At 42.1% G+C, this 20,459-nt stretch overlaps 3 protein-coding genes and 1 non-coding gene across 7 annotated transcripts in view; 2 read left to right on the top strand and 2 right to left on the bottom strand.

The window, feature by feature from the left end:
* LOC133019622 (protein unc-119 homolog A-like) overlaps positions 1-2,661 on the top strand; it is a 9,552-nt gene extending 6,891 nt beyond the window's left edge. For all 4 annotated transcript variants that reach the window (XM_061086163.1, XM_061086162.1, XM_061086161.1 and 1 more), the window contains exon 5: positions 584-2,661. In XM_061086163.1, the coding sequence (XP_060942146.1) occupies positions 584-696 (113 nt within the window). In that variant the 3' untranslated portion in view covers positions 697-2,661. The remainder of the gene's footprint in view (positions 1-583) is intronic.
* Positions 2,662-4,346: 1,685 nt separating this feature from the next.
* On the bottom strand, positions 4,347-10,271 carry LOC133019587 (solute carrier family 13 member 2-like). Its single transcript, XM_061086118.1, has 11 exons — positions 10,158-10,271; positions 9,401-9,537; positions 8,212-8,468; positions 7,954-8,083; positions 7,731-7,853; positions 6,776-6,985; positions 5,997-6,097; positions 5,432-5,547; positions 5,059-5,220; positions 4,834-4,971; positions 4,347-4,479 (listed from the first exon to the last, which is right to left on the bottom strand). Exons 1-11 carry the CDS (start codon positions 10,254-10,256, stop codon positions 4,348-4,350), a joined length of 1,605 nt encoding a protein of 534 aa, XP_060942101.1. The 5' UTR covers positions 10,257-10,271; the 3' UTR covers position 4,347.
* A 4,985-nt stretch (positions 10,272-15,256) lies between these two features.
* vtnb (vitronectin b) lies at positions 15,257-19,454 on the top strand. Its single transcript, XM_061085290.1, has 8 exons — positions 15,257-15,443; positions 16,146-16,262; positions 16,346-16,573; positions 16,978-17,117; positions 17,406-17,562; positions 17,982-18,140; positions 18,590-18,907; positions 19,037-19,454. Exons 1-8 carry the CDS (start codon positions 15,380-15,382, stop codon positions 19,171-19,173), a joined length of 1,320 nt encoding a protein of 439 aa, XP_060941273.1. The 5' UTR covers positions 15,257-15,379; the 3' UTR covers positions 19,174-19,454.
* Positions 19,455-20,043: 589 nt separating this feature from the next.
* On the bottom strand, positions 20,044-20,117 carry trnat-agu (transfer RNA threonine (anticodon AGU)). The gene has a single exon. It is a non-coding gene; the product is annotated as a tRNA-Thr (tRNA).
* Positions 20,118-20,459: the final 342 nt, after the last annotated feature.

The raw sequence follows: 20,459 nt of genomic DNA, 5'->3' as shown, positions 1-20,459 counted from the left end.
ACACACACACACACACACACACACACACACACACACACACACACACACACACACACACACAAGCACACACGCAAGCACACACACACACACACACACACATAATATATCTTTAAAGGCAAGGAAGCATCTGTTTTGAAGGCATTGACGTGGCACTGTAATGGTTAAAGTTTGGATAATGCTGGAATCTTTGTTCATGAGTCCACTGCACATACCTGTAAATCATGGTCATTCCCTCCATCCAGCCATCTTTCTTCTTACGTGAGGGTATGAAGGTTAACATGAAGGTAGGGATGAGAGAATGAGGATGAAGGGATGAGGATAGGGATAAGGGAAGAAGGATGTATGGTGACGGAATGAGGGAAGGAGGATGAAGGGATGAGGATAGGGATAAGGGAAGAAGGATGTATGGTGAAGGAATGAGGGAAGGAGGAACCTCCTGAACCTAAGTCCTGCATCGAATAATAAAAGAGAAGTTTTTCTTTCTTGTTCCCACGTTGGAACCCTCCTCAGATTTATCCCAGGATGCCGTGGGTTGACGCCGGCGGACATTCTTCTGACCGCTGTGTTTTGTGTTTCTGTTCAGTGAGAGAGATGATCCTGCACCCGTACGAGACGCAGTCCGACAGCTTCTACTTCGTGGACAATAAGCTGGTGATGCACAACAAGGCAGACTACTCGTACAACGGTGGGACGTAGAGGCGACACGCCGACGTGAGACAGCTGGACACAGGGACGGTCGTGAGGGAGGATCAGAGTAAACTGACTGTTGCTCCAATCGTCTCTCCTGCTCCATCTCTGTCTCCCTCTGAAAGAATTCCACAGAGGAAACATCCATTCAAATGTGTCAGTTGAATTGTGAGTTGAGTTTGTCCGAGGCCTAAAACGACGTCCGCACAAACACACACATAGTGCACAGCTCGGTGCGACGTGTGTGTTTGTAATAAAGTGAGAAACATCAGATGGTTTTTGCTCTTTAGCCACGTCATGAAGCAAAAAACTGGAAAAACTCTGTATCTTGAAATATTGATAGAAATTATTTTTTTCATTGATGTACATGTTAGAAACAAGTCATCCAAAAACGTATGTTTTTAGGACTTGGATTCAACGAGTTTGTCTGTGTGTGTGTGTGTGGGTGTTTGTGTGTACTAGCGCTGGGTTGATTTCTGGTTTTGGTTATGGAGCTTAACCCTGACGCGACATTTGTGACCATGACAGGTTCTGGCAAATTAAAAAGTAACCTACACCAGCAACCTGTGCAGACAGCCTTTAACCACCGCTAATCATGAGAAGTAGGACAACATAATAAGTAACACTTGAATGATGGAGGGTACACCTCCGACCAATAAGTACCCTTAAGAAACCACATTTAGATTCTCTTGCACCAGATGTCACACACTCATAAATATCAGAAAGTGAGAAGTATAAACACTTCCAGGACGTAAAATACAGCAGTGAGAAGCTCAGTTTTCATGATTCAGTCTCATTTAACAGCTTTTTAACGACTGTTTTATAGTTATGTTAAATAAAAAGAGAGGCCTCCGATGGAAAACGAACAACATGTGTGAACGAGGGAAGTGGAAGTGAACAAACTTATTCTGGATTCATCTTTCCATCTAGTGTCTATTCTGGTTTTGGCCATGTTGGAATCTTTGTGTTCCAAGTAGCCTCTGCTGGATCAAGTGCGACACCTAAAGGTAAAAGTCGTTATACCGAGGCCCAACCCTACTGCACAGTGCGTGTGTGTGTGTTTGTTTGTGTAGAAATATATGAATTTAAATGTCTGTTGTGTGGTCATCAGGTCTAAAAAGTTCTAAATAGATTTCAATCTGTTAGCACATTTTCTTCAGCAGACAGTAGTTAGCTCTTAGTTAATGTTTCCTTTTTACGTCTGTTCTTTATTTCTCATTTCTCAAGTCGCGGGACCTGTGTTGACCGTGTGGGGACCAGCTGTTTGTGTTAACTGTCACTGTTTAAAGCACAGCGACTCTCTGGAGCCGCCGGTGAGGAAACGGTGAACTGATTTGAGCTTGAACGTTGTCATCAGTGAACCCGCTGTACTTTTCCAGTCTCATTTTGCAGCCTCATCGTCCAAGTTAACATAACGACTTTCAGGAACTTTACAAGAAAGGAAAATGTAGCAGAAGACTCTCAGAGAACAAATCACCCGAGATATACATATATATATTGTGTGTATGTAAAGTCTGTCTCTAATCTAATTCTTGTTTAATTTGTCCATTTTGTCATTTTATGTGTTGTTTCTGCCTCTCATATGTCATTTTTGGTTCCTGAATCGGTCCTGGAACTTTTTTACCAGAGTGTTTTTATCTGCTGTTATTTGATGGCAGTTATTTATTAATCACCTTCACATCATAAAGAAAATCAGTAACTAAACTAACAAACCCATTGCACCCATATTGCAAATAGCTTACAAAAAAATATCTTTGCCCACTATGCGCCTGCTTGATTCATTCATTGGTTCAAAGTTAATTGATTCTAACCAAGGGTTGGAGACACATTAGCAGCAAAAAGTTGTGAAACAGGCAGCAGGGAACTCAGGTTGGCTCGGGTCCACTTGAATGTACAGCAGACGTATTTATGACCTACTTTGACTTGTGTAAATATTTTGAACCGAGTTCAAGTTTTTGACGAATTAAACGTTGGTGAGATGAATTAAAAAATAAACAAAGATTTATGGGTCTTTTTGGAAATGTCTTGTGTTAATGCTGTGGGTGTGGAGAGAGTGAAGACACGTTGCTGACACGATGCTTTATTCTCAGAAAGGAAATGTTTCAGGTCAATAAAAAAACTTAACTCAGGCAATACAAACTGTCGCTTCACATCTTCAGTTTATCACAAGTGACCTCAGTGACCTTCATAACCTACTGGCAGCTCCTTATCTCCAAGTTGTCCTTTAACCTTCCTGCTATTGATTTGCACACCTTGCTTCCTCAAAGACTCTTAATCAGTGTCGGCTCGACTTTGTGCGCAAGTCCCGATAACAACTGGAGTGGCTCTGTTAAAGGAATAAGTCAACATTTCTGGAATCAGGCTCAAAAGTATTGACCAGTCGATGAGAAAAAGTGGGAGTTAAAGAAATGTATATACATAAACTGGAGTAGAGTGCATTCCTCAGCCAAGGCTCAACAGTTTTTAAAAATTCATCAAAATCACACACTCATGGCCATCAGTTCCCTAACTGTGGATTATTAATTAAGCACTATCCATGAATTAGTCCCAAGGAAATTTAAGAAAATGTCAGAATATACAATTTAAAAGTAAAAAAATAATCCTGTATTTACCAGTATAGGTACAGGAGCGAAAACCAGTTGGCAGAGGTGATTCATCTCAAAATCTCAATGTTATACCTTTTTTTTTTATCTGTACAAAAACTCGTTAATCAGCCAACACTTGATAAGAAAGAGTGTGTTTTCCAAAAACGTCAAACTGTTTTAATGCCTACTATAATATACAAATAAATACACAACTAAATCCGCCACTTTGGTTTTTACAAACCACAAGAGCAGAAATACAAAGTCGGTGCTCGTTCTTTGAAAGAGAAAAACCAGTGTGACCAAAACACCACAGTGAAAAAATAACACGTTAAAAAAACAGTAGTAATTTAAATCAACTGATACAATTCAGTTTTAGCTCATTTACGTGATGCCTGTGAACACAGCATGGTCACGTTACGGTAAATAACCAGTCAAACAAACAGTTTACTGCAGTTTCACATGATCTGTCAATGATGAACCCGTCGATGAGATCACATCCCCGTCAGAGGAGAAAGTGTCAAGGAAACGTGTCGGGGTGACGTGTCAGCAGAACGCCACGGCTAAGGCTAGCTGGGTCTAAACGGTTTTATTTTTATATAAATGTCATCTTTTAACTTTCTTCAGAACGTTGACTTTTATCTCCTTTTTCACGATTAAACAGAATCAACCTTTCAGCTACAGATAAAGTATGTTGTCCATTAACCAGAGGGTCATCGGTTCGATCTCAGTCTCCCTCATTCTTCATGCCAAAGTGTCCTTGGGCAAGATAATAAACCCCAACTTCCCCCCTGATGGGTGGATGGCAAAACTGTGCTTTAAAGCGCTTTGCGTGGTCATGAAGACTGGGAAAGCTCCATATAAATACCAAACATTTACCATTTATTTCAGGAAATGTATTCCTGAGATATTTAGTCTATTAAACTCTGGATTAAAAAATATATACAATTATGATTTTATTACTACACTTTTTTGCATTATGTTGCTAATCTGATCATAAATATTTTTGTGAAACATCTCATGAGTCTTCAGCAGCTTTAAAAAAACCTATCCTGTCCTCCATTGTGTGCGTTGTCCCTCAGGGTTGGCTCAGGGTAGCGTTGACCCAAGCGGGGATGTTGCCCAAGTCAAACATGGCGTATCCCCAGGTGTTGATGCCCAAGTTTATGGTCAAAATCCCTAAGATGTTCAGCATGAAGCCAGCTTTCACCTGGAGAACCAAACACATCAGATCAGCACAGGCTCAGTTTTGGTGACTTAAAAGGTTGTCTCCTGAACGAGAGGCCCAAACAGAGGGAAGAGTTGGTCTTACAAAACAGCTGCATTAGATTCTCAATCAATACACAACCAAGACTGTAGCGTTCAAGAGCCTGCTTCACATTTGAGGAGCTGTCATGTTGTCCATCTTTGTATACATCGATGTCGAGGACGGTTATCTCCCTCTCACAACGTTTTGACTCTTTTAAAGAAGATCCGAGAATCATGGGCTCAACCGCCTCTGAGACTTATTAATGTGAATGATAGGATTTGAGTGTTGTGAACGACAGATGCATATGAATCTCACCATGTCAATGACTCTGAGTCCTCCAAAGGAGAAGGCGACAGCGTTGGGTGGTGTGGCCACCGGCAGCATGAAGGCCAGATTGGCAGCGAGGGTGCAGGGCAGCATCACGTACAGCGGGTGTATCTTTATCGCTATGGCCTATAAGAAACACAGAGCAGTTTGACACATGGAGTGTGTGCACAGCCGTGTGTGTGTGCATGTGGACATTTATTGTGTTGAGTTTACCATTGAGCCCAGGATTGGCAGGAACAAGGTGGTGGTGGCAGTGTTGCTGGCGCACTCGGTGAATGTGGCGACCAGCAGGCAGAGCAGCAGCGAGATGGCGTAGGGGGGGATTTTCTCCAGAGGGGACAGGCTGTCTCCCAACAACGTGGACAGACCGGATCTCTGTGAGCAAACATACGAGGAGGGTTGATCCACATGTAGTTATTGGTCATGCACGTGACTTATTGATATGCAACGACCAAAAGACAATTTTTTCAATCTACAATGATATGAAATAGAGAAATGCAGGACCTCTGCACAATTGATGATCAAACAAACCGATTAGTTGTCAGATTCTCTCAGCCTGATGCACAAGAGAACATTGGGTTTTTACCTCACTTCCGGCCGCCAGAGCAAAGCCTCCTCCCAGCAGCAGGATGATGCTCCAGGGCATTCGCTCATGGACCTTCTGCCAGTTCAGCAGATTGGGGGGGGAATTAATCTTCTTACCTGCGAGACCCAGACGAGGTTGGAACATGAAACAGTGATTGGTTTGAAAGAGCAGCATATGTATCTGCTGGGTAACCATCTCTCATGAGCTGATGTATCTGTCCCACAAACCAGAGCCTGACCCACTGATGAAATATCTCTGACACCAATATATCAACTGATATCTTAGGAGTCATTGCCAATTCTTAAAGAATCAGCCTTGACTCCAAAGACGTCATTATGAAACCCTAATGACAAAGAAATTGAATTTAGGTTTGATATTTTACATTTTAACTAGAAACTTAAGTATCAGTATAGCAACTTGAGTCAAAAACACAAACATAAAAGCACAGATAAACATAAAGGCTGAAACCGATATGTCTCATACTGTCCTAATAATCCGTGAGGCTCTAATTAAAAAGTCACAGTGCAATACGGTTTTTTCAGTGGGGTCAAAATAAACTTTTCACCTGCTTCGTCGTAACCGTAGCCTCCGAACCTCGGCAGCTGGGCGGGGATGACGAAGAAAAGCATCGACATTAAGATGGCGATGGTTCCGTCAGACACAAACCTGAGAAACACAAAATAACCTCATCCAATATATTGTATTAAACAATAATGGGGAAAATTAGGGAGAATTTTAATTCCACAACCACAAACATTTAAGATATAGTTTGTAACTCTATATTAAAGAGCAACAAAGTGTTCAGAGCAGACGATAGGTCGAAGCGGCTCTTATTGAAACCATGTTGATGAAGGTGCTCTATCCTTAATAAAGATGTATTTCTTACCCAAACTTTAAAAAAGTACCCAAACCCTGATCTTTTAAACCTTAAACTAAATCCTTCCAAAGATGTCTTAATGATGTCCTATGAGTTTGAAAAGTTATGGACCAACAACATGACATTTGCCTTAGAGGATGTATTGGTTTTTAAAGGTCCAGTGTGTAAGATTTAGGTGAAAGGTATCTGTTGGCAGAAAATGAATATAAAATAATCCCAGTGATGTTTCACTGATGTGTTTCATCAAAATTTTACAAATTCCTGTTTTCTTTACCGTAGAATGGAGCCTTTATATTTAAATAGTTTATATTTACATCAGGGGAGGGTCCTCTCTACGGAGGCAGCCTTGTTTTTTGCAGTAGCCCAGACTTGACAAACTAAACCTTTTGAGTTTTGTGAAGACTGAAGCGGCCGGATGTGCTCTTTCAGGAAAAAATATAACAACATCACCAATGCGAGAGACTCACGCCTTTTCCTGGTTGAAGAGCACCGTGGCCCAGCCGTCAATGAAGCCCGGCTCCCTGGTGAACCACAGGAGCACCAGCGTGGTGAAGATGACGAGCACCGCCACCTCATCAAACCTTATGCGGCCCAGCTTGAGGTACTCCTCCCTCATCACCTCACGCGCCTCCTGATCTCTGCCGCTCTTCACGCCACAGCCAAATGACTCCTTCAGGCTGCAGAGGAAAGTACAGAGGGCAACGATGACAAAGATTGATCAGCAAATCATCTGAAGACTGAGGAAGTTAAGCTGAACCATTAATTCACATAATTGTGACAAACTTTATTAAATACTCCTCAGTGACCTGCAGTGAACGGCTGTAATCAAAGTGCATTTACTTCATTAATATCATTATTAACGTATCTGTATTTTACTCAAGTAGATTTATTTTTGGGTACATTTCACTTTTAATTCATTGCATATACCAGCAACAACCTGTACCTTCCACTCCACAACTATTTTATAATAAGACTTGTTACATTCATTAAAGTAATCAATAACGAGAGTGAAACCTGGTCCACCTATCCAATCAGAATCGGCAGGTAATATCAGACCCCGCCTCCTTCAACAAGAGCAAAGATGCCTTAATGGTGCAGTAAATTGTCTTGAATATTTATCATACCTAAAAGCAAGTACTGCCTTTTAATCAAGTAGAAAAGTGAATGTACTTTTACTTGAGTACACTTTTTATTTTACTTATTTGTGCTATTACTTAGGTCTATTATTCAAGTACTTTTTCCAACGCTGGTGACCCGGTGAAACTCTACAGCCGGTTAGCTTAGCTTAGCATAAAGACTGAAAACAAATCTGCCTTCTTACGCTTGCTTATGAACATGTGGGACGTTTGTTTGATTTGCTCAGAGTTACCAGTGGTCACAGAATCATCTGCGGCCGACTGTACGAGTGTGAAGTGGCCTTACTTGAAGCCCAGGAACATGAACTGAAGCCAGATCCAGGAAATCACAAGCATGAGAACCATGTTGGGGAAAGAGAAGGCGAACCAGCTGGCGAAGTTGATCACGTCACCATTTTCAGGAAACATCCTTCACAACAACAGACAAGAAAGATGGAGAGATGAGGAGGAAACCAGCAAACACAGTATTCTCCTGTGCCTGTTGAGTGATGTTCATATCAAGGTCTTACTTGTCGACTTGGCCCTTGAGGATGATGTTGGTGGTCGAGCCGGTGAGCGTGGCCGTGCCTCCGATGCTGGAAGAGTAACACACGCACAGACTCATCCCCTTGGTCAAGAGTAGGTACCTGTCCTCCATCGCTTGCTTCCTGGACTCCCGACACGACTCTGGACTGACCTCAGGTTTACCTGTAGCCCGACACGTCCAGAGGGTTCAAATCAGTGGAAGCATTTACTCTCTAGAAAATGGCCATCGTGTTTTTACTTACACACTGTGTCCTCCTGCTGAGTGTTGGTGTCTGGCTGATTGTCGTTGCTTATTTCCAGCTTGGTGGGTCTGGGCTCCATCTCAAACCCGTGGTTGTCGTCAGCCGCAACAGGAAAATCTCGCTCATCCGCCTGGATCTCAATGGCTTTCAGCTGCTGCAGAATGGCTTCGGCGATGGGCAGCATCATGGCCGTGGTGGCCGTGTTGCTGATCCACATGGAGAGGAAGGACGAGACGATCATGAAGCCCATCATCAACCTGTGATACATGGCAGTGATGGGGAAATGACTATGAAATGATGGAGCGCCATTTTCATATTTAACATATTAGATATTATGCAATACATTGTGAGAGGAAGGTTTCATGCCGTCAACTTCATGGAATTCGTTTTGTTGCTTGGTAATATTATCTATTTTGAGGAAGAAGGAAGAATTAAAGTAGTTTTATGCTTCAGTTTTGTATTTTCCCTCAGATCTACCATTTTTTGTTACGTTTGGTTGTTGTGGAGAAATCTCTCAGAAGTGTAAATTCAGACAAGGCTTTCATCCCAAAGATGATACGGGCCAAATGAAGGATTCGTGTAATCAGATAATCATTTTTAGCAAGCGTTGTGACTCAATAACTGTGAGGAGAAAATTATCTGAAAATGTGAACATATCCAAATCATAAACTGTATATAAAGAGGGATGACACATCTCCACGTTCTGCTGAGCACTTTTCACCTCATTTGGAGCTATGATCTGGGGATGGAGCCGCAGTATCGAGGTGCTGGCGATACACTCGCTCGACGAATTGCGACTCACATGTCAATCATGATTTTCCATGCCATTTCCATAGCATCAAATAACTAAAACCAAACTTATAAGAAACATGAACCCTAGAATAAACATCAATGTTGCAAGAACTACCTAAAATACAAAAAAAAACATGTTTGAGAAAGTTTAGATTCTATTATTTTGGCTCATCTGCTAATATAAAGGAAGCCAGGTTTATGACCAATACTGGAAACAACCACTAGGGGGAGATCCAAATGATTTGGCTTCACTTTTGTGAGTTGTGGCATCAACCATCTTTATATACAGTCTATGATATCCACTATGAAGTTCTTTATAGGCAGTGATGACCCCATAGTCGAAGTTTAGTTTTTCTGTGTGTTGTAGCGTGCACAGATGAGCAGTATCGTTTCTTACAGGGCCGGACGAGCGCCAACCACCAGCAGAACTCGCAGGGCGATGCGCTTATGGAGGTTCGACTGCTCCACCGCAATGGCCACCAGCAGGCCGCCAATGAACAGCATGTTAGAGTCTTTCAGGTATTCAATACTGACCTGAAACACATCACACACAGACACAATCATCAGCGGAAGGATCTAAAGTCCAAACGGGTGCAACAAACCAACAGCTAGCTCCTGAAGTAACCTGTGAACACGCAGAGCTAATGTAACATCCAGATTGTTTTACGAGCAATAAAAGTCAAAAGCTGGCATCGGCAGATTTGACCCCGTCTGTAAAACTAGAATACATCCTGGAAATAGCTAACTGGAAGGTCAAATTGAGTGCACAGAGCCTAGTTAGAGCCTAGTTATTGTAATAATAAAAATAATAATAATAAAGTAAGCTTGTGCCGAACTTTAATTATCTCACATATCCTCAGGTGTTGCTGAGGTGAGTGACTGCAAACTTAGACCCTGACTATATATTTAGATTTGTTTGTTTTATGTTTGCTTTATGTTGTTTTGCTAATTTGTTGGTTTTGAGAGTTTGTTTTAAATATATTTGAGCAGATGATATTAGGAGAAATTAGTTTTCCTTCCTATGATTGCATGTCGAGACATAGTTGTGTTCAATCATGACAGGATGACAACAACAAAAGAAACAAAGAAAGCAAAGCCTTGGAAATGTTTGTGTTTTTTTCGAAGAAAAGAAACTCTGTATATGAGAGCTGTACCTCTGCGGCCGTCATGATGCCCATCATAGGAAAGAGGACGACTGGCAGCAGGGCGGTCACAGCCAGAGGCATGCACTCTGTGCACCAGAACAGAGCCATGAGGATGATGGCATAACCACATCGTGCTTGCTGTAAACAAAGACACACCCTGGGGTCAGAAGTGGCTGAAAACTGCAGAAGTAGAAACACGTAAACACAGACAGGCACGTTTCTTCACGTCTTCCAACGGTCACATCCTCTGACCTACCTGGAACGCTTTAAAAGGCAATACTAAGACTTTACACACGCAGAGGGATTAACACTTGATCATAAAACAATCAGTTCGTCATACTCTTGTCTCCACAGACTCCAGTTAAGAGTTCTCATTAAAATTGCTTTTCCTTGACCCGTTTAAACCACCCGACACAAAAATTTCCACTGCCGCTCACGTGAGACTGCAATCAACTCAATAGATCAACCGATTTACAGATACGTTGGTGGTGAGGTGGGACATGACCCAAGGAAGAAGCCATTCAGGGTCCAGGATTTTTATTTAAACTTCCATTGAAGTTATCCAGAGAATAATTTATTGGCCTCGATGAAAAAAACTGACGTTTGGTGTTTAGGAGACTGATCATTATTCTTGCAATTTGATATCGATCCAGATCTACTGAATTTAGTTGTGGTGACATAAGTCAAGGCTGTTTTAGTTATAATGCACATTTTTATACAGATTCAGGGTTCTGTACATGGATATAAAACAAAACACAAAGACAAAACAAAATAAAAGAAATCATGACAGCACAGATTAAAACCATTTTCAAGCAACAAAAAACGATTAAAAGAAAAAATAAATTAGGCGTTGAGATTAAAAAGGTTAAAAGAAATAAAATGCAAATATTAAATTAAGTTTTCCATAATTTAGTTAAAGGCATTTGTGAATAAAAAAGTTTAAAATCTGGATTTAAAAGCTTCAATGAGGACTGTTACACGTGGATGGAGTAAATGGTTTAATATAGTCTCGACCTGGATGAAGTTCATGTACATGACTCCTTAAGAAATAGGTTGAGACAAGGTCATTCAGGTCCTTCGACCTCAGACACGGTCAATTCTTGTGAAAGTGTAAGAATAGAAAAAGAAAGGCACGTGAGTCTTTATGACACAGAACTCCTTGCACAAAGCAGTAAATGTAAGAAAGATATATGTTACTCCTCCAGTGTGCACAATAGTTGAGGTGTTATGTCTGCAGGTTGCCTGTACGTGTGCCCCACTCCTCTGAGCACAATATCACAGGAACACCTTCAAGGAATTTCTTTGAAATTTGTAACAAATGTTCACTTTGACAAAATTGACTAAATTCGATTTTGTTAGTAAAAGGTGAAAAGTCACTCACAAAACATGTTTTGGCCTCTTGAATGTGATCTCTCCAGTTTTGTCTTCTAATTTTGATCACTTTTCACTTTGGCTCACAGACTAACTGATCAGTTTTCTTTGGTCAAAGCCAAAGGTCACAGTGGCTGCAACCCCTTCTCCTTTCCTGTTGCGTTGGACTGACACTGATAAGAATTTGCCATTTAAGCCTCTATCAATGTTGCTAAACATGTATGATCACACAAACACTTACCGACGTAGGGCTGATGAGCGGCAGGGGAAGTAGTATCAGCGGAGTGATGGAGACGATGAAGTAGTTCCGATGGTACCACAGCCACATCAGCCAGACACCCATGTCTCTGCTGGAAAAACCAAGCAGTAACCAAGAGGTTAACGATCCAGATGTTTTCCTGGTCCAGATTTGTCCTGGTTGCTCAGAGCAGACACCTGCTGAGTAGAGAGAAGACAAGACTCAGGAGCAGGGAGAACCTCCGATTACCACCCAGGTCAGGGGAGCTGACGGTGAAGAAAAGCAGAGATGTGCTCCGCAGAGTGATGACGTTGACATGAGCCGCAATTTATTCTTTTTATCTCTTTCGGGATATCAAACATTAACTCGACACAGGAGATCACACTCCTTAGATAACATCCCTGGGTGGGGCCTCAGGGCATGTGCTACAGCACCGGCTGAGGTACTCACCTCCATCTTCAACCTGTCGCTCTCACAGGCCACACCCCCCCTGTTTCAAAACCACCACCATCCTCCCAGTGACTTGGCTGAATGACAACAAGCCAGTTGCACTCACTCCGATCATCATGAAGGGTTTTGAGAGAGGGGTTCTGGCCTTCAGAGAGGAGTTCATTCAAAGCAGTATCCCTGAGACTCTGGACCCTTGCAGTACGTCCACCGCCCAGTAGAGGCACCTCGGACACCATCATCTTCAGCCCGTCCCACCTGCAAAACATCAAGATGCTCTTCAGAGATCACAGCTCCGCTTTTAATACAGTCGTCCCCTACAAGCTCACTCACAAACTGCCGAACCTTTCACCCAACCCTGCACCCTGTGACTGGCTGTCAGATTTCCTCATGGCACAATTGGAAATATAACATCAAACAGCCTTGTGATGAACACGGGTACCCCACAAGGATGTGGTCTCAGCCCCATTGTTACGCCCCCTGGTGGCTCGTAGCAGGACATAACATAGATAGGCCTACAACAGGTTTGAAGAAGTGAGGGTGCAATCACACAGAAGACAAGACCCGATATTAGACAAAGACAATATTTATTTAAACAAAGCAACATAGGGATAAGCAAGGACTATCAGTGGCACCAAAGAAAAAGAACACAAAGAAACCGCCCCCCCCTTTACAGGTGCTTAGAACCCAAAAGTACAGCAGGTGGTGCTCACTCTAACCTGAGGTATTAACAAGAAGTAAATCTACGTGTGTGTGATATGTTGACCCCGGAGTATCTTATCTGTCCTCGTTGTCCCTGTGCGCACAACAAACAAAGTTAACAAAGACAAAACAAAAGTAGGCTGCTACAACTTAAATACTACTGGTAAAACTAACTCAATACACCAGCAAACACCAAAGCCAAAACAATTAGAGATCTGCCACAGCTCACCACAAAAGCCTCCTCGCCAACAAAACAAACAAAGGACTATTTAAAGGGGAAGGGTTGATGAGAGATCTGTAACAGGTGGGGTGATTTGAAAATTAGAACCAGGTGAGATGAGCCGCCATGATGCTTCTTCTTCTGTGGCCACTTCACTGGCGTGTCCTGCCCGAGAGCTCCCCCTTCCAGTCCCTGCAGGCATCACCAGTCTACCAGGACGTGGAGACAAAACAACAACACAAGACAGAACACAACACATGTATACATACAGGACATACAGATCACTGTCCGTAACACCCATGCTCTACACATTGTTCACATATGACTGCGTCACCTCTCACAAGGACAACAACATCTGGAAATTGTCTACGACATTTTGACCATCACCGTGTGGTGTGGGTGCACCTCTGCAATAAGACTGCTGAGAGTCAGGACATCACTAGCCCTCTCCAGCAGTCCACAGAAGAGCCTGCTCCAGTGTCAAGGAGTCCAGCCTCCCCCCAACACATACTGCTCACACCTCTGGCAGAAGGTACAGAAGTCAGAGATGCAGGACGTCCAGACTGAGGAAGAGCTTCTATCCAACAGCCATCAGACTGTTCAATACTCACTGGCCCTGACACCACATACCTCAACTCACTGATCCTTCACTCGGGTTCATAGTGTGAAGGAGCTCAGCTCTGTCAGGGTTCACCAGAGGTCAGGAGCATTTGGCAACTGAAAGATTTTGTGGCCCACGGACGGATCATGAGAAAAGTCCCTCAATCCCCCCCCCGAACCTCCTGAAAGAGACACAGCCTTTTTGTGTAGCTCCTTTGTGTGTGATTAAACTAATTTAGAGTCTCTTGAGTGTTTAATTTGTGATTTCACAATCAGACCACAAAAATAAATGACTGATTATATTATTATATTTGAAATTGTTATATTTATATCATAGTTAGATTGTCAACGATTACTGGAGTACGATTTGTTTATGTCTGTTATTATGACAATTTTAAAATTATGAAACGTTTTTCTTGGTAACTGTCAGCCATCCAGATAAGCACCTCATGGACAAGTGCTCCACCTTGTGGCAGGGATAATAGGAGCAGTCCTGCCCTGATAGCTCACACATGTGGGCCACTTCAGGCAATGACGCAGCACTCCTGGTCTTATTGTGGCCCGGACAAATAGATCTCAAATACATTCCGAAAAACTGATGTGGGCCCTTTCTGGCTTGTAATCTCGATGTGAACCTTAAGTTGCCCATGAGGTAAATACGGCCCAAATATCACAAGATGAATTCTGGCCACCTTTGGCCCTTTTGGTTGACATGCTATGACCTGCTGTGGCTCCCTTGTGGCCCAGGTCTCACAAACAGTGCCAAGTGCGCCATGATAAGTCCCCCTCAAAATATCCTAGAAGATATGTTACATTGTTTTTCATGGATTTGTGACGTTCAGGGCCCGCTTGGAAATACAACACAAAATTATCATTTAGGTCACTGGTCCTGTTCCAGTAAAGACAAAGCAAACAAAGGGTTGACCGACAGAAGCTACCTGAAGGCCGCTGTACAGTCTCCCTACACACATGGAAATGGGAGGGTGAGGAGAGGGCTCACTGCCAGACCTACAAATTGTCCTATATGTTCTTATTGTGTCGCTTTATATGTCAGTGTAGTTAACAGGGCTGTATTTGGAAGAATCTGTGTGTTTGCTTTAGGGTTGTCTATTTGTTTTGTTTTTACCAGGAATCAGTAGAGAAAAACTACTGACCCAGTTACACAATGATTGAGCTCTGACACTCACTCCCTCAGACGCCCTATCATTAGAATAGCACATGTCCAAAGTTAATTAGTTATGTAGCATTTCTAGCATCTTCCCAATTAAGAAACATTTGATTAAACAGAAAACTACACAACATGTATTCTCCATTATTGGTCTCATTGTTGTTGAATAACCAGGAAGCTGATATTGGGTTTAACCGTCTAAAGTCGGTGGGTTTATTCCGTGCCTCGGAGTGATCATGTTGATGTATCTGGGACAAACAGGACAGAGATCAGCCATCCCAGTTTAATGATTATCAAAGTGTTGACAGCCCGGGGTCATCAACTCCTGAAAATACCTATCGATCGTCATCTGCACACAAAGCTGCTCCCCGACATGGGACACTCAGTTCACACTCATCTGGCTGCACTACAGTGAAAAGTGCACTGTTCTCTTCCACTTCTTCACTTTGCTGCGTTTGAAGGTGGAGTGTTTTCTGTGAGACGACATGAAGCTAGCAGTGACTCTGCTGGGCCTCGTCGTCCTGCTGGACGCCTCCTTGGCTGCAGAAAGTAAGTCTCTTAGAAAAATAAATACTTTCTTAATTAGCGATTGTGTTCTGTCACCACAGCTTAAGAAATGTACTACTAATCAAAATGTATATATGATATAGTTATGCGATAATAAAACAATAACACATTCTGAACCTGTTAATGTGGCTACATCACACAGGAATTAAATGTAAAAACGTATATATTATGTCTGTTATTAATGTCGAGGAATAATTGCCATTTTTTAATATGTATGGAGGATTATATCTCTATCAGAAGTCTTGAACTAACTACTATCAGCATTGGCCACAAAATAATCCATATCGGTTGGACTTAAATAGATTTATAATTATAATTATTATAATAACTATTGTTATTATTATAATCAGTGAAGTGTTGTACTATTATAAAAAGGCATTACCTTTCAAAATTATGTATACTCCATTGTTTACCATATAGTATATCTGAGCATATAAGAACTGTGTGTATTAATCCCTGATGGAAAACAACAGCATTTTAAAATCTGTTTTAAATGTTTTTACTGGCTAAATTACTTTTTATAATAAAGAAAAATATGATTAATACATCAAATATAGATATTATATTATAAATAAGTAGCATCTAGTTTGAGGTCAGAAAAAACGCTACACTTTATGTACTTCTACTTACCTTTAGTATCTGAGTACTACTTCACAGTATCACTGTCTTACAATGTCTCCACAGAGTCCTGTGTGGGTCAGTGCGGCTCCTTCGATCCACAGAGGAAATGCCAGTGCGACTCCATGTGTGTTTACTATGGAAGCTGCTGTGGAGACTTTGACTCCGTGTGCCCCAAAAAGAGTCAGTAGAGCTGCAGCATGTTACCATGAATACATGGACAAATGTTTTATTTCTCATTTGATGAAACTTTCCTCCACCCTCAGCCGCTAGGGGTGACACCTTCGATGCAGAAGAGGACGCCACAGAAACTGTGACGCCCGTGGCTACGACTGTTGCACCAACTTTCCAAACATCTGCAGCGGTTGTCACTCTCCCACCCATCACCACACAAGACCCCACCCCAGCTGCAGACCCTGACGCAGTGCCCTGCAGCGGGCGACCGTTTGATGCTTTTCTGCAGATGAAGAATGGCTCCATCTATGCTTTCAGAGGTAAACCCACCTTTTGGTTGTGGAGAACTCTTTCTCCACAGTCCCCAAATGTGAGGTTTCACAAAAAAAACAAAAAAAGGTTTCAGATAATTATCATGGGCCCCGAGTTTATCCAGCAGTGTTTTAAAAAGGAGTTTAGTTTTTAGTCTCCAGACCTTTGGAATAAATTGGTAGATTTTAAGAACATATAGTTCTATGCAAAAGTGTAACACGCCAAAAGTAACAGGCTTGCAAAAATATTTAAATTTATAAATTAACTCTGTAGAAATGATGAATTACAATCCAGACATCACACTCTAAAGCGACGGCTGGAACTGCTTCTCTTCGGTCAGGCGTCTGATGTCAGATGATAGTGATGATGATAACTAATTCCCAATTTCCCATCCATGCTTCTTCTCCTGTAGGTGAATATTTTTTCGAGCTGGACGACAAGTCTGTTCTTCCTGGTTACCCCCGACTCATCCAGGACGTGTGGGGAATAGCAGGACCTATCGACGCCGCGTTCACACGCATCAACTGCCAGGGGAAATCCTACATCTTTAAGGTAGAAACTGTGAAGAACGTGTAATTGTATGCATAATATTGTAATTTATTCAGAACATGGGAAATCAAATAATTTCTAAAAGGAGTATTACTCATTTGTGTAATGGTTTAGAAAAGGTTTGAAGTTAATATTTTGACCTCGTGGAGGTTATTTTAGCATTGTTCTTCTTCATTAGGTCTGCAGATACAATGGGTGCAGTAATTATTTCAGGTATTTATTGTATTCTGAGCTTTTCTGCAGTAGCCTCAAACCTCCGTTTTTTTGGGCTTTGTATCTATTCTGTCTCAGGGTGACAAGTACTGGAGGTTTGACGGCAACGTCTTGGATCCGGAATATCCACGGCTCATTTCGGTCGGATTTGACGGAATACCAGACGATACTGACGCTGCGTTTGCTGTCCCGGCCCCGAGCCATCGTGGCAAAGAGAAAGTTTACTTTTTCAAAGGTACTCATGAAGAGATGTCTGGTACTTTTCATTTTTTACAAGGGCATTGTCACCAGTGACAACTGTGAGGACCCCCAACAAAATAACGTATTGTTAAGATGATGCTTGTGCTCATGACCCATTGAAATTAAGCATCTTAATATTTTTTTAACAAATTATGGCTTTGTGACCTTTTTATAGTTAGTTAGTATTTTACAATCCTTTATTTTGCGACCTCTTGGGGTCCTAACCCTCGGGGTTTAAACCCCTCAAGAGGTGGAATGTAACTATTTCTGTATCTACCTCTCAAGTAAATTACATATTTGAGGCACATTTTATGCTATATTATACATCTTCACATGTTGTTGGGGTAAATAATGCTGTAACATTTCAACATGTCCCCAGTAGATCGTATCTCATGTGCGTGTTTCTCTTTCCAGGGCAAAACTATTACGAGTATGATTTCAAACACCAGCCTTCCCACGAGGAGTGTGTCCGCATGAGCAGGTCCTCGCCGTCTGTGCTGTTCACGAGATACACGGACCTCTTCTGCGATCAGTCCTGGGAGGATTTCTTCATGGAGCTCTTTGGAGACTCCTGTAAGACTCATCTTTGTTTCATTCTTTATATGTAATGTTTATTTCTTTGTAGGAGCAAGTAAATGACAATAAACCAAAATAATTTACAACAGCATTAATAGCCCCACAATTAAAATACATAGAGAACACAAACACTGCAAAAATGCATTAAACCACCAGATCACTAATGACCACATGAGCCATGCCGGCAATTGTTGAAGTAATACCAGAGAAATTATATTTGGAAAGTTTATAAATGCAAACACAAATGTGTCAAATTACTCTTTTTGAATCCTCAACCCCTTTAGAGGTTCAAAAAAGATTTAGAAAAATTCTGTTACCGATGTAAATAGTTTTAAACCAAACTTATAATAGACCAGTGTTAGTGCACATTATTCATTTCTTATGTTCATGCATGAAAAACATCACTTCACGGTAAATTACTCTGATCTCGTTTCTTCTACCTTCAGTCAGCGATCCCCACACTGGCCCTCGTCTCATCAGCCAGGACTGGCAGGGCATCAGGGCTCCTGTAGACGCTGCCATGGTCGGACGAGTCTACCTCAGCCCCAAGCCCACGCTATCGCCCAGACCAGCAGTGAGGAGGCGGAAGAAGAAGCCCAGCAAGAGGCGTAAACAGCGAAGACGGCAGAGTCGCCATGTGCTGTTCGATGATTTCTGGAGTTATGATGATTGGTCTGATTACGATTACAGCGACAACGTCGATGAGAGCCCCACCGAGGCGTACCGGAGCACTCCTGTTCAGAATGTGTATTTTTTCAAGGGAGGTACGAAAACATGGAGTTATTTTAATCGCTTTATCAGAAATTATTTCCACAGAACAGGCATGAAAGAAGTTTTTCCCTTTAACAGCTTTTTTGTCTGTGTGTTTCCTTCCTTTTTCTTTTTAATGGCAGATAAATACTACAGAGTGAGTCAGCAGACGAAACGTGTGGACACCGCCAACCCGCCATACCCACGATCCATCGCAAAATACTGGCTGGGCTGCAAGTACGAGGAGAAACCGGATGTTACAAGGGCAGAGAAGAAATAGGCTGCCTGAGGAAATACATAGAAATCCTCTCTGTGTTTCAAATACAAGTTCGTCTTAAAGTAATTACAGCATGAATTTATGATTAGGTGAGTTATTGTTGATATTAATGCATTTTGTTCACAATACCCCTCTAATGTCCCCTGAGGTCCTGTGTTGACAAATCCTCCTCAGTAATAAGTAATTTGCTGCTGGACAAATGACGGCAAGAGATTTTTTTGTGATGTAATTGAGTATTAAACATTCTCATGTCTGGTTACTTTAATAAACGTGTAATTAAAGGATGTACTACAGCATGCATCTGTATTTTCAGAGGGGTAAAATTAATGAATTTTAAAACTGGGTCAGCAGAGTTTCCCTTTCACACATGAACAACGCAGCAGGAGATTCTTCAGCTCAGACAAGTTCACAACGACTCAGAAATCGCAGCAGGCAGAGGCAGGTTTGTAACGCATAAATTCAGAGATCACATGTTTTTGTTGAGCGTTGACCCGTATCGCTGAGAGACAGCCCCTCAATATCTGAAAAGCAGCTTTAAACAACTGCCTCTGAATTGTCTGTGCACGGCCCTGCTGATCTGATTTCAGCTATTTTCACGGTGTTGCTGCATTTGAGACTGAATAATGGATGTGAATACTTCCACCGCTGCTAACTGCCCATATACAGAGTATTAACCATAAACTAAATGTAACTATACAGTTTATAATGTCACAGCTGGAATGATGGCCTCAGGTTTCCAGTGTAAACGCTCCTATGTGTGACTGCAGTACTCTCAGTGAGTCTTTGGGCTTGGGCTACACATGTTCAGGGTGGAAATGTTGCAACGCGATTCGTTGAAAATGATGGAGAAATAAAACAATTATAGAAATCAAAAGGCACCGCTGGGATTTGAACCCAGGATCTCCTGTTTACTAGACAGGCGCTTTAACCATCTAAGCCACGGCACCACGTGGCGGCATCTGGCGTTTTTACCCTTTATATACAAAGCCACACATTTATGAAAATATATATTTTATTTGTAATTTCCTTATAATACACTCATCTGTATAGTTCTACATTACATATATTCTTCTACTCCTTTCCATTATAAATACTCTAATTACAGTGCCATCTTAAATATTCGAACAATCACCCCAGGAGATAATCGATCATAGCTGCAGAAATCTCCAGATCGGACAGGTTGAAGTCGCCCAGGTCGTGGAGGCCCAGGTCGGACAGGTCGACCGGGGCCGGCTCGGTGCTGCAGGAGCTCCGGTGGTGGTGCGGACCCGGGACGCCGGTTCCGGGTC

The sequence above is a fragment of the Limanda limanda genome, chromosome 14 (genome assembly GCF_963576545.1).
Source record: "Limanda limanda chromosome 14, fLimLim1.1, whole genome shotgun sequence".
Lineage (NCBI taxonomy): Eukaryota > Metazoa > Chordata > Actinopteri > Pleuronectiformes > Pleuronectidae > Limanda > Limanda limanda.
Note: the sequence above shows the minus strand (reverse complement) of the source record. Positions and strands in the feature narration are given on the sequence as shown.